The sequence below is a fragment of the Staurois parvus genome, unplaced genomic scaffold, assembly GCF_062004578.1.
Source record: "Staurois parvus isolate SC_StPar_1 unplaced genomic scaffold, SC_StPar_1.0 ptg000154l, whole genome shotgun sequence".
Lineage (NCBI taxonomy): Eukaryota > Metazoa > Chordata > Amphibia > Anura > Ranidae > Staurois > Staurois parvus.
Window position 1 is genome coordinate 26,151,032 of NW_028317950.1, and position 12,809 is coordinate 26,163,840.

The 12,809-nt window shown below is 42.3% G+C and overlaps 1 protein-coding gene across 5 annotated transcripts in view; it reads right to left on the bottom strand.

The window, feature by feature from the left end:
- The window catches only part of CACNA1B (calcium voltage-gated channel subunit alpha1 B), a 378,141-nt gene extending 365,602 nt beyond the window's left edge, over positions 1-12,539 (bottom strand). For 3 of the 5 annotated variants that reach the window (XM_089675298.1, XM_089675296.1, XM_089675297.1), the window contains exons 1-2: positions 11,874-12,538; positions 1,266-1,371 (exon numbers count right to left, since the gene is read on the bottom strand). In XM_089675298.1, coding sequence (XP_089531424.1) covers positions 1,266-1,371; positions 11,874-12,133 — 366 coding nt within the window. In that variant the 5' untranslated portion in view covers positions 12,134-12,538. Of the gene's footprint in view, positions 1-1,265; positions 1,372-11,873 lie in introns of all 5 variants that reach the window. The other 2 variants (XM_089675295.1, XM_089675299.1) reach the window with 2 other exon arrangements.
- Positions 12,540-12,809: the final 270 nt, after the last annotated feature.

The window sequence follows — 12,809 nt, forward strand, 5'->3', positions numbered from 1 at the left end:
CAGGCCGGCAGGGGTGCACAAAATCACATATATATATATATTTATACACACACACATGATTTTGCATTTCCGGGTAGGGGGCGTGCGTGCCCTACCTGCGCCGCTATTTGCGGCCTCGGCTGTCAATCACCAGGTCCCAGCCGGTGATTACTCGCCAGCACCCGGTGATTGCCAAGTATTACTGAGGGGAGAAAACTGTATGTAAACAATACAGTTCTCTCCCCTCTCAGCTCCTGCTCACTGCTTTATATGGCTCTGCATAGCAGAGCCATACAAAGTAGTGTGCTTATGGTTGAAAACACTCACGCAGCATACTGTGTAACAGCACACAGTTAACCTTTTTATCGCCCCACATGTTAACCCCTTCCTGCCCAGTGCCATTAGTACAGTGTCAGTACTTTTTTATTAGCATCCTAGATTGTAAGCTCCGAGGAGCAGGGCCCTCCTATCGCTCTTGTATTGATCTGTATTGTCTCCCGTTATATTGTAAAGCGCTGTTGGCGCTATATAAATCCTGTATAATAATAATAAGCATTGATCACTGTATTGGGTGTCACTGGGGATGTCAGTGACACCAAGTCAGTTCCCCGCAGTGTCAGAATGCCCGCCGCAGTCCCAATATAAGTCGCTGATCGCCTCCATTACTAGTAAAATAAAAAAAAATTCCAGTATATATACCACCATTTGTAAACGCTATAACTTTCATGTAAACCAATTAATTTACACGTATTGGGATTTTGTTTAGCAAAGACATGTAGCTTTGGCCTAAATTTATGCCGAAATTTGTTTTTTTAATTTTTTTTTACTGGAAATGTTTAATAGCAAAAAGTCAAAAATAATGTTTTTTCTCAAAATTATCAGCCTTTTTTTTTTATAGTGCGAAAAATAAAAACTGCACAGGCAATCAAATACCACCAAAAGAAAGCTCTATTCATGGGAAAAAAGGACGTAAATTTAATTTTGGTGAAGTGTTGCATGACCGCGCAACTGTCAGTTAAAGTAACACAGCGCCATAATGCAAAAAAATGGCCTGGTCAGGAAGGGGGGTAAATCCTCAGGAGGGCAAGTGGTTAAATATGCCTGTAAACGCCCATATGTATATGGACACATAAGCCAACACAGAGTTGTTGCAACAGGCTTAAAGAAAAAAAATGCCAAACGCCTGCACAAGCCTCATTTTATATGCCCAGTGTGCATGAGGCCTAAATGAATCTAGTCTGTATTTTCTTAAGAAGTGGACAGTAACCAAAGAAAGTGGATCTTACCAGTCTCTCCGACATGTCGGTCTTGTCCTGCTCCGGCAAGTGTTGCTCCAGAGCCAACACAATGCAGTTGGCAATAATGGTGGCTAGAATCATATATTCAAATGGAGTAAGCATTGTTAAGGAAATTAGTGTCATCTTTATAAATTGGATACATTTATTTTTACAACTCTATATACATACATTATACAACAGAGCAAAAGAGGCTTCTGAAACATACACTTCATTGCAAATGTTAAATGTTTCAAATTGTATAAAACCTTCATTCTTAGTGACACTAAGCCATGTCCTTATTCTGCATATATAATTCATTACATCTACTACTTAAGTGACACTAAACTCTGGTTACAAAAAACAAAAAAAATTATTAACTCAGTCCTAACTGAAAAAAAAAACAACAAAAAAAAACTTTCTGTTGCTCTCATCCTCCTCCAAATTCCTATTTTTTGTTGCTGTGATCCAACTTCCTGTTAGTGGGTGACTACGTTTGTTCTCCCTGATCCCACTGTATGTAGGAAAGTAGTCACCCTCTGTCTCGATCCAAAGATGAACTAGAGACTATAGACTATGGAGTTTATAGTGTTCATAGAGTAAGGCACATGAGCGCAACTAACGTTGGGAGCTTATTCCAAACAAATGGAAGTGAGCAGGAAAGGGAGAGGTTTGGAAGTTAGGGGAGGCAGACACACTTGATAATCTCTTGAAAAACATTTTACAGGACCATGAAGTAGTAGGCTTGTATGAATTATTTTTGGAAAATATCGGAAGGATATTGTTTATTGTCACTTTAAAGTGGTTCTAAAGTCAGCACGTTTTTACCTTAATGCCTTCCCTGCATTCAAGTAAAAAAAAAAAAAATATGTCTTACAACTTGCTGCTTCCCCCTGCTCCCCAAACACTTACTTGAGCTCGACATTGATCTGTGCCCGGCTACAGGTCTTCTCTCTCTTCTCCCTCTTCTCAGGCAGCAATGAGAACCATTGGCTCTTGCTGCTGTCAGTTAAAGTGTTCAGGGCCCTGCATTCACTATATCTGGTCTCACACAGTACACAGAATATGGAAATGCAATTATATTAGTAAATATAAACTGATAAATAACTTTTTAGCAGTCTTGTGACTTCAATCAGTGTCCAGCAGAGCACTGGCTAAAGCTTGTAGGAGGAATTTTCATTCTCCCCTTATCCCATGAGGCTGCAGGACCCCTGACCCTCTGTCTGGACAGTGCTAAATGGCCCTGTGCTGATCACATGCACACTCCTTAGAAAAAAAACTCTAGCAATACACACCAAACTGAACATGTGAAGCTTGCCCCCAAGGTTCTGTTCTATCAGCAGATGGATTGGGGATAGTAGAAGAATGGGAGGATCAGAGAAGACAGGATCAAACAACCTTTTTACACAACGCGGAGGATAAACCCCTTAGGTGTCACAGTGAGTATAACAAGCAAGCTTTACTGCATATACAGACTGATTTCACTGTTGTGGGTTTAGTAACACTTTAAATCCAGTGAGGAGGAAGCAGGGGGTGGGGCTGAGCTGTCTAAGAATGCACACTGGCTCAGGAGTGTGTTCACACACGTGCCCCTACATCACACAGCTTGCTATAGGGGCACTCAAAGAAGAGAAGGAGCAGAGATCACTGGCGGAGGACCCCAGAAGAGGAGCTATGAGACTGCTCTATACAATACTACAATACCATACATGTTTATTATTTTAAGGGAAAAAAATGCCTTTACAACTGTTTTAATGGCCCTGTAATCTATTTTTCATGGAATCCTTTCTTATTGTGTTTTTTGCCTCCTTGTAATGTTTTGCATGAGCTCCCACACCTCTCCTTTCCTTCTCACACTGGTTCATTTGGAACAATCAGTGCACACGGGTAGTGGCCATGTGCACTGCACTATGCACAGTACACATCCCATAGTCCATAGTTTATCCCAGGAGCTAGCAAGAGAGGGTGGATACATTCCTACATTCCTATATTCTATATACAGTGGGACCATGGAGAACAAATATCGTAGCCCTCTAATGGGTAGTCAGATCACACCAGCATAAAAACAAACAAAAAAAAAAAATTGAATTAAGTAAAAAAAAGAAAAGCACTTTTAATTACTCAAAGTTGATTTTTTTTTAGCCAAAGATTGGTGTCACTTTAACAGTTTTATTTCTTTGTACACTTGTAGATGGGAAGATCTCTGCATCACATTATATAAAGAAAATATTTGGCCTTGCTTTGCTTTTTTTGCTTTTTTTTTAAATCACATAAAAAAAAAGATTATTCTCATCTTTGATTTTAAAAAGTATGTTTTTTCAGGATGCCTACAAGTGTACAATCCAAATGCAGACGTTCCTGCATTAAAAATGTCTGTGTGTATAAGTGGGTGCTGCAGCGACTGTCGGCTGGAACCGAACAGAATCAGCAAGGGAGAATGTCACCAGCACACTAAGGATCACCAATATGGGTCCAAAAGTTTTAATGAACGATCACATAGTTACAGCAAGGCAATGTTTCGGAGTCTCTCAGGACCCCTTCATCAGGCATGTGACGTCTCTGATGAAGGGGTCCTGCGAGACTCCGAAACGTTGCCTTGCTGTAACTATGTGATCGTTCATTAAAACGTTTGGACCCATATTGGTGATCCTCGGTGTGATGGTGACAGTCTCCCTTTAAAAGGATCCATTTTGAAACAATATTTGCAAAAAAATTAAAAGGTTTCCTGGCGAAAGCAAAAAGAAAAAAGTGTAAAAAAGGTAAAAGGTTTACATAAGCATAACAACTCTGTCTGCAGTTCCATAGAGAAAAGGAAAACTGTTTTAATTAAATATTTGTTGTCCCCCCTTACGCAGGAAAGCATTTTTTGTCATCTGCTTGGACTTTACCCCCTTCAGGTTGCCGATATAGAAGTTACTTAGCAACAAACAATGATGTCACCTGTCACCAAAGCCGATCTCTGTATATTATTAATAAAATACATCTTTAATCATCGACACATGGAAGGCAAGAAGAACGTACGATTTCTTACTATGTTCAAATGTAAAGCGTAATATATTAAATTGAACTTCAAAAACTCTTCTCTAAAGAACAATCTATAGTGTATGGTTGTGAGCTGGACGTGTTTGTACGAGACACAAATCATATTTTGGGGCTTAGGGTGTCGATATGAATATGCTATATATCAGTTTATATTACCTGTGACATCTTCCAGATAACAGACCAGCTGGGGGTTTCTGCTGAAATCCTTTAATGTGGTAGCTGCATTAGTTTTTATTTTTATTAGTTTTTTTTTTCCACCTTTTATTTTCACCTGATGGTCCTGCCTCATATACAAATGAACTCAGCTAGTCATTAAAAACTCTCCTGGCAGCAGAAAAACACTAAACATGGCAAAAATGTGTGTAAACGCACTACTGCGTTTAGCGCTGGGATGTTTATTTATTTCATTGGCCAGAGTATTTTCCATTGACATGGATAAATACCCTAGCACTAAACTTACACACGTTTTTGCAGCATTTAGCATTTTTTGGCCAAAACGTTTCTCTGTTGAACGCAATTATTCTGCGTTCAAAAGAGGAACGTTTAACTGCCCCTGAACGCTGGTAAAAGCCTATTTGTACATGGCCACATAGGCTTTTATTGAGATGAGTTCAGGGGTTTTGGCAAAAAAAAATGCCAAAAGTTTCCAAACTCATGTGTAGGAGCAGCAGAGTACATGAGGCCTTAAAGCTGGTCATACACTACACACTACACTGCTGGGTTGGCCAAATTTTGATCAGTGTGTGTGGGCTCCCCCTCTTGACAGCAGTTGATTGGTTAAAGGGATACACAAACATTTGCCATTGATCAGCAGCTGCTGATCAGTTTATTGTGACAGCAGTAGGGATCTTGTTTATGTCAATGGAGAAATCTGTTTATTTTAATTCAGCCAATGGGCTGATCAACAAACTAAGCTGGCCAACTTTAGTCTTTAGTTTTTCAGCTTTAGCAGACCAAGCTGTCCAGCAAAAGAGGCAATTTGAGGGTTATATAATATGTAAATCCAACATTTCAAATTCCTGATACATGCCTGCTGTACCGTGTACTCGTATGAAAAAGTATCCTGTTCTCTTTGTATTGCTTCCTGTTTGAAATCCCTGGTGTTCCTGCCAGCCACTCTGCTTTCCTATTAAAACTGACCACACCAGGTCGGAGAGCACAGCGTGCTCATTGTTCTGGCAGTGCTGAGAACTCAGTGTGCTGCCCCCCCCCTTCGCACAGCCATTCCCTGGGAAGTTCAGTGTACTGCTGTTTCTCCTCCTCCAGCTTGTATGCAGCTGAGAACAGAGGGTATGTGATCACTTATAAAAAAGGAGAAAACATTTATATTTTTATATCTATATACAGTGAAGGAAATAAGTATTTGATCCCCTGCTGATTTTGAATGTTTGCCCACTCACAGAGAAATGATCAGTCTAAAAATCGAATGGTAGGTATATTGTAACACTGAGAGACAGAATAGAAACAAAGAATTCAAACGAAATGCATGTCTAACAAATTATGCACTGATTTGCATGTTCATGAGGGAAATAAGTATTTGATCCCCTATCATTTAGCAGGATTTCCTTCTACCAGGTGTCTTTCATACAGGTAACAAGCTGAGATTAGAAGCAGTCTCTTAAAGGGAGTGCTGCTAATCTCATTTTGTTACCTGTATAAAAGACACCTGTCCACAGGAGCAATCAAACAATCAGATTCCAAACTCTCCACTATGGCAAAGACCAAAAAGCTGTCCAAGGATGTCGGAAAAGATTGTAGACCTACACAAGGCTGGACTGGGCTACAAAACTATCGCCAAGCAGCTTGGTGAGAAGGTGACAACAGTTGGTGCAATCATTCACAAATTGAAGAAACACAAAACTACTGTCAGTCTCCCTAGATCTGGTGCACCATGCAAGATCTCACCTTGTGGAGTGTCAAGGATCATGAGAACAGTGAGGAATCATCCCAGAACTACACATGAGGATCTTGTCAATGATCTCCAGGCAGCTGGGACCACAGTCAACACACTACTCTGACAAGGATTGAAATCCTGCAGTGCCCGCAAGGTCTCTCTGCTCAAGAAAGCACATGTCCAGGCCCATCTGAAGTCTGCCACTGAACATCTGAATGATGCAGAGGAGGACTGGTTGAAAGTGTTGTGGTCAGATGAGACCAAAATCGAGCTCTTTGGCATCAACTAAACTCGCCATGTTTGGAAGAGGAGGAATGCTGCCTATGACCCCAAGAACTGCATCCCAACTGTCAAACATGGTGGTGGAAACATTGTGTTTTGGGGGCGTTTTTCTGCTAAGGGGACAGGACCGCATCAAAGGGACGATGGATGGGGTAATGTACTGTCAAATCTTTGGTGAGAACCTTCTTCCCTCAGCCAGGGCATTGAAAATGGGTCGTGGATGGGTGTTCCAGCATGACAATGGCCCAAAACACACGGCCAAGGCAACCAAGGAATGGCTCAATAAGAAGCACATTAAGGTCCTGGAGTGGCCTAGCCAGTCTCCAGACCTTAATCCAATTGAAAATCTGTGGAGGGAGCTGAAAGTTCGAGTTGCCAAACGTCAGCCACCAAACCTTAATGACTTGGAGAGGATCTGCCAAGAGGAGTGGGCCAAAATCCCTCCTGAGATGTGTGCAAACCTGGTGGCCAACTACAGGCAACGTCTGACCTCTGATTGCCAATAAGGGATTTCCCACCAAGTACTAAGTCATGTTTTGTGAAGGGGATCAAATACTTATTTCCCTAATGAACATGCAAATCAGTGCATAATTTGCTAGACATGCATTTCTTTTGCTGCTATTCTGTCTCTCGGTGTTACAATACACCTACCATTCGATTTTTAGACCAATCATTTCTTTATGAGTGGGCAAACATTCAAAATCAGCAGGGGATCAAATACTTATTTCCTTCACTGTATATAAATTGTCTTAAAGTATCTGCGAACACTCACCTTGTAAAACAACCCATTCAAACTATTTACCACTGACAAGGGGTCTTACAATGGTCAGTTTTTATTCGTTTATGTAACACCATTATCCTAAACTGAAACAACTGCTTAAAAAGAGTTAGCTGGGGTTGTCAATAGAGTTGTACCGATAACGTTTTTTATCTGTACTTGTGCTCAAGTACTTGCTGATACCGATTACTGGTTCCCTTGTGGTGCGATTTGAGGCCATACAAACTGAATGAGATCAAATTGCACTGCAAAGAATCACGTGATTTGAATAGGAATGCAGTGCAATTCCTGTCTGAATCACTTTTTCGATTTGAGCCATACAAAATGAAGGGCTCAAATCATACTGCAAATCACACTGCACCCACAAGGAAACTGCATGTGATTCGGACAGGAATTGCACTGCATTCCTGTTCAAATCACATGCGCTTCTTTGCAGTGCTCACAACTCAAGGTGTATACCATGCTTAACACTACCCTCTCCAGACAGTACTGCTGTCAAATAGTGTCTCCATTTGTCCTCAACTGATAAAGGAGACACCCTTAGCCTGGGTTCACACTTGTGCAGTGCGGCATATCGCATGTGATTTGCACAGGAACCACACCGCATTGCTGTGCAAATCGCCTGCAAATTCTGTGCAGTGCGATTTGAGCCATACATTTTGCATGGCTCAAATCACACTGCATTCACACCAAGAAGATGCAGGACCCTTCTTTTGGTCTGCACTAGAAGCGGATCACATGGGTATTCACACGCATGCAATCTAATTCTGCACATTGCACCGCACTTTGCGGACCGATTTCGGGGTGTTGTTAACTGAACATACACACCCGCAGCGATTTGCATGAACGGGATGCGATTGTGATGCGGTGCAGAATTCGTACAGAAACCGCAGCAAATTCCGCACCGCATCAGTGTGAACCCAGGCTTAGACAGGAAGTGTTACTCACCAGGAAACTGGAAAAAGACAGGAATCACACCACATTCCTGTTCAAATCACATGCAAGGGCCTGCCTGACTGCATAGAAGCTGAAAGTGTTTAGGTTTGACCTCATATTATAGGGTTTTGGTAAATCCGAAGGAAAATCATATGAGAAAATTGTATAATGTATGGCCAGCCTTACGGTCCTGCTGGAAAACCAGCATTCGAGCAGCACATGCTGCAGTGCTGACCTGTGCATTCTGATGGGTGGGAGTCCCTGCTGTCAGAATACAATAGCACAGAGATCTGTCAGTCTTTTGTTTGTTGAACCTGCTGGTTGAATAAATAAAATTAAAAATCAAGCTGTATACCCTGCTTAACACTACCCTCTCCAGACAGTACTGCTGTCCAAGAGTGTCTCCATTGATCCTACATTGACAGAGGAGACACACTGCATTTCTGTTCAAATCACATGTGATTCTTTGCAGTGCGATTTGTGTCCATTCTCCATTGATCCTCATTGATCCTCACTGAACCCTTTGATAGAGGAGACACACTTAGACAGGAAGTGTGTTACTCATCAGGTCAAAAGAAAAGAAAAAAAAAAAAACAATAAAGACTTTAAAATAGTCACCACATCTAAAGGGGGGCAAGCTGCAATATGTTTGGGGGTTTACATACTCTTTGAATTCTGTCACTTTTTTTAATCAAGATAAAATGTGCAAAACCCAGGAGCCCACAACAATCAAACAAAAATGATCTTTCACAGTTTTTGTAAAATGTGATTGCTAAAGGTAGCTGCACTTTGTACATCTTCCTTGTGCTCATGTATGACAAGGGATGATTGGAAGCCTCTGGATATACAGGGACTGTCAGAGACAGGTTAGTGCAATATAAGGGACGAGGGCTCATTTAGAAGTTGAAGTGTTTCAGCTTACAAATAGAACATCTCTTCCATTGTGTGCTTGCTGTCACCTCTGTATAGTATTCCAGTTTTAATTGAGACTTGATCACCTTCATAAAATATCATCCAATATGGAATAGGCGCAGCAGGGTGCCTAAAGACTGCACTAGCCGCTAATCCTGGCCATTCGCACCTTTATACTATGATCCGCCATGGCTGTATGGGGTTTGCAATGCACAGTGTACGGTATGAGCAGTCAGGAAGACGACAAGAGGCAGTGATACAGTGTCAGATATTCAGCTGCTTGTACAGAAAGAACAGTGCAGATCCATAGACACAGTGCATTCACACCCAACACCCCACCCCCAACACACACTGCACACCGGCAGGCACACGCACTCATAGGGGCACACTGACACATACACAATAAACCCTTCATACATAATCGTACACACACTATTCATGAAATCCTATATATCACACACTTCACAATAAACCACACAAATTCACAATAAATTACACATATTGTGTACACTCCAGCATATGTACTATAGTCACAAATCTAGCAGACCAACATGCACATTACTCAATAATTTGTAACACGCATACATACAAATTAAGGCACACTTAATATGTATTGGGCAATTACTTGATACTGTTCCTAAATGTACACACAAAAACACACTGCCAAAAATGACTTGTTATTGAATCATAAGCTATACATGGCCAATTATACATTCCACATAGACTGACATATAAACACATATATACAAAACACACAGAATCATAATAAATTCAATAAATATAAAATGCATACTTGCAAAAAAGAAAAAAAAAAAAAAAAAAAAATCACACTGAACAGGAATGGCATTATAAGATACACCGAACACACACACTGGATCAGTGTCACTCAATGTCTGGCCTATGGGCAAGGTTAACATGGAGATGTAATGAAAGCCCCCCTTTGGTCAGGGACTGAAGCCCACAGACCACCCCACCCCCTCCCTGGAGTTCCCTGGCTACCAGTGGGATAGGCATACACCTAATGACCCCAGCATATGTCTAATGCTGCTTCCTCCATGGATGGTGCAGCACAGCCTAGGGATGGTGACACACAGGGGTTGCTAGGATTCTTCCAGCAGGCCCTGACGCCTCTCTCTCTCACACACATACACACACCAATCAATAGGTGTTGTCTTTCATAACAACCAGCCCTCAAAGGGGGCAATTCCCATCTCTACACACCAAAACACCGGAGCCCAGGAACTACCTTGGCCATTGGCGTGCTCTATTCACCCTCCCACCAACCAACATACCACCTGAGCCACCCAACACACCCCCACCCCAATATATGTTTGGGAATCCTCTCTGTGACATATTACACCAGGATGGCACTAGACTGAATTGGGTGGGCGGGGGATGGGGGGGGGGCACCTTGAATCCTACTGACATCTGCATACTGACCACAGTGTATTTTAACACTTTCAATTCTAGGCCATAAGAGCAGGTATGGTACAGCAGGCCCCCAATGCCAACCAGACAGTTAAATAACATACATAGGTAGGTAGATATGAAGATAGATCTAATAGGATTTCAGACATTTAGAAAGATGAATACAAAGCTAGGTAGTTGGGAGATAAGCTGACAGATATAATAGGAATTAAGACATATAGGTAGACAGATACATAGGTAGGTAGGTAGGTAGATAAGCAGATAGAGATAATAGAGATTAGAACACATAGGTAAATACATAGGCATGTGGATATGACACATAGACAGAGGGATACAGTAGGTAGGTAAGAAGATTGAAATATTATGGATTAGGACACATAGATAAATGGATACATTGATAGGTAGGTAAGCAAATATATATATAATAAGGATTGGGACACATAGATAGGTAAGTAGGTAGGTAGATAAGCAGATATATATAATAAGGGTTGGGACACATAGGTAGGTAGATAAGCATATATATATATATATATATATATATATATATAATATAAGGGTTGGGACACATAGGTAGGTAGGTAGATAAGCAGATATATATAATAAGGGTTGGGACACATGGGTAGGTAGGTACGTACATAAGCAGATATATATAATAAGGGTTGGGACACATGGGTAGGTAGGTACGTACATAAGCAGATATATATAATAAGGGTTGGGACACATGGGTAGGTAGGTACGTACATAAGCAGATATATATAATAAGGGTTGGGACACATGGGTAGGTAGGTACGTACATAAGCAGATACATATAATAAGGGTTGGGACACATGGGTAGGTAGATACGTACATAAGCAGATATATATAATAAGGGTTGGGACACATAGGTAGGTAGATTAGCAGATATATATATATATATATATATATATATATATACACACACACACACACACACACATTTATTAAGGGTCGGGATACATGGATTGATGCACAGCTAGGTAGGTAGGTTGATAAGCAGATATATATATATATATTAAGGGTTGGGATGTATAGATAGATGCATAGATAGCTAGGTGGGTAGGTAATGAGATAAATATAATAAGGATCGGGACACATAGATACATATGTAAGTAGGTAGATAAACTCATACCTATAATAAGGATTAGGGCACATAGGTAGGTAGGTATGATAGGAATTAGTACCGACATGCACATACATGTAGCTCCTTGATACATATATATACACACACACAAACAATTTCTGTAATAACACCCCCCCTGCACTGAGCCCCATCGCCTCCACCCCACGCCCAGGGAGCCCTCCCCCCGGCCCTGCCCCCGAGGAAGGATATGGCCACTCAGTGATCCTCTTGGCATACTTGCGGATGACATTGTCCTCACTGAAGATGAAGAGCGATCTGTTGACGGTGAAGCAGTTCTGTTTGACCGGGATGGGGTTGTACAGTGCCATGGTTCTCGCCCGCTGTGCCATGGACTGCTTGTACATCCTTTGGCCGGGCTGGGGGCCACCTTGGCGGCTGCTCCCTCGCCCAGCTCCCCCCGGCACCCCAGTTCCATAGCGGGTGGGCAGGTCGTCTCCAAACCGTGCCATTCTACAAACGGACAGAGGCAAGCGTTAGAATCCAAAGTGGCAGCCAAGGTTGGGGGGTGCAGACACATCCCCATACACAGCCCCTGCTCACACTTTGCTGGCTTTCATGAGAGGCAATGACTGCTGAGCCAGACAAGCTCCCCACTGAATGCAGCCCAGCTGGGAGCTCCAAGCAATGCTCTCCTCCTCCTCCTCCTCCTCCACCTCAATCAGTGCGAAGATCTCAGTAATCCTGGAGAAGATGCAGGCAATGGAGGTGAGGTGTAGCCGGGTGCCCTGTGCCAGTCCCCCGCCTGGTGCCCCCTTGTCCGGTGGGATTGCCCTCCCTTTGCTTGCAGAGAGGACCGGTGCCTGCACTGACACTTAGTTACCAGAATAAGACAGTGAAGCAGTTTGAGATCCTCAGCCCCCTATAAGAAGCCAGGCATGTGACATCCAACAGCCAATCAGCTGGGGACTCCACCTAGCTCAACAACCCCTGGAATAAGCAAAAATATTCTTCTGTAGGCACTCTGCAGCCCCCCCCCCCCCCCCCCCCAACACACACCTTCCTCAAGGAAAAGGAAAAATCTAATTCAGAAGGGGATTCATGGGCTGCTGTACATCCTCCAGCCCACTGCAAGGATGGAGCTGTGGAGGTGGCAGCATGGCAAGGGTTAAATACCCCCTCCCTTCC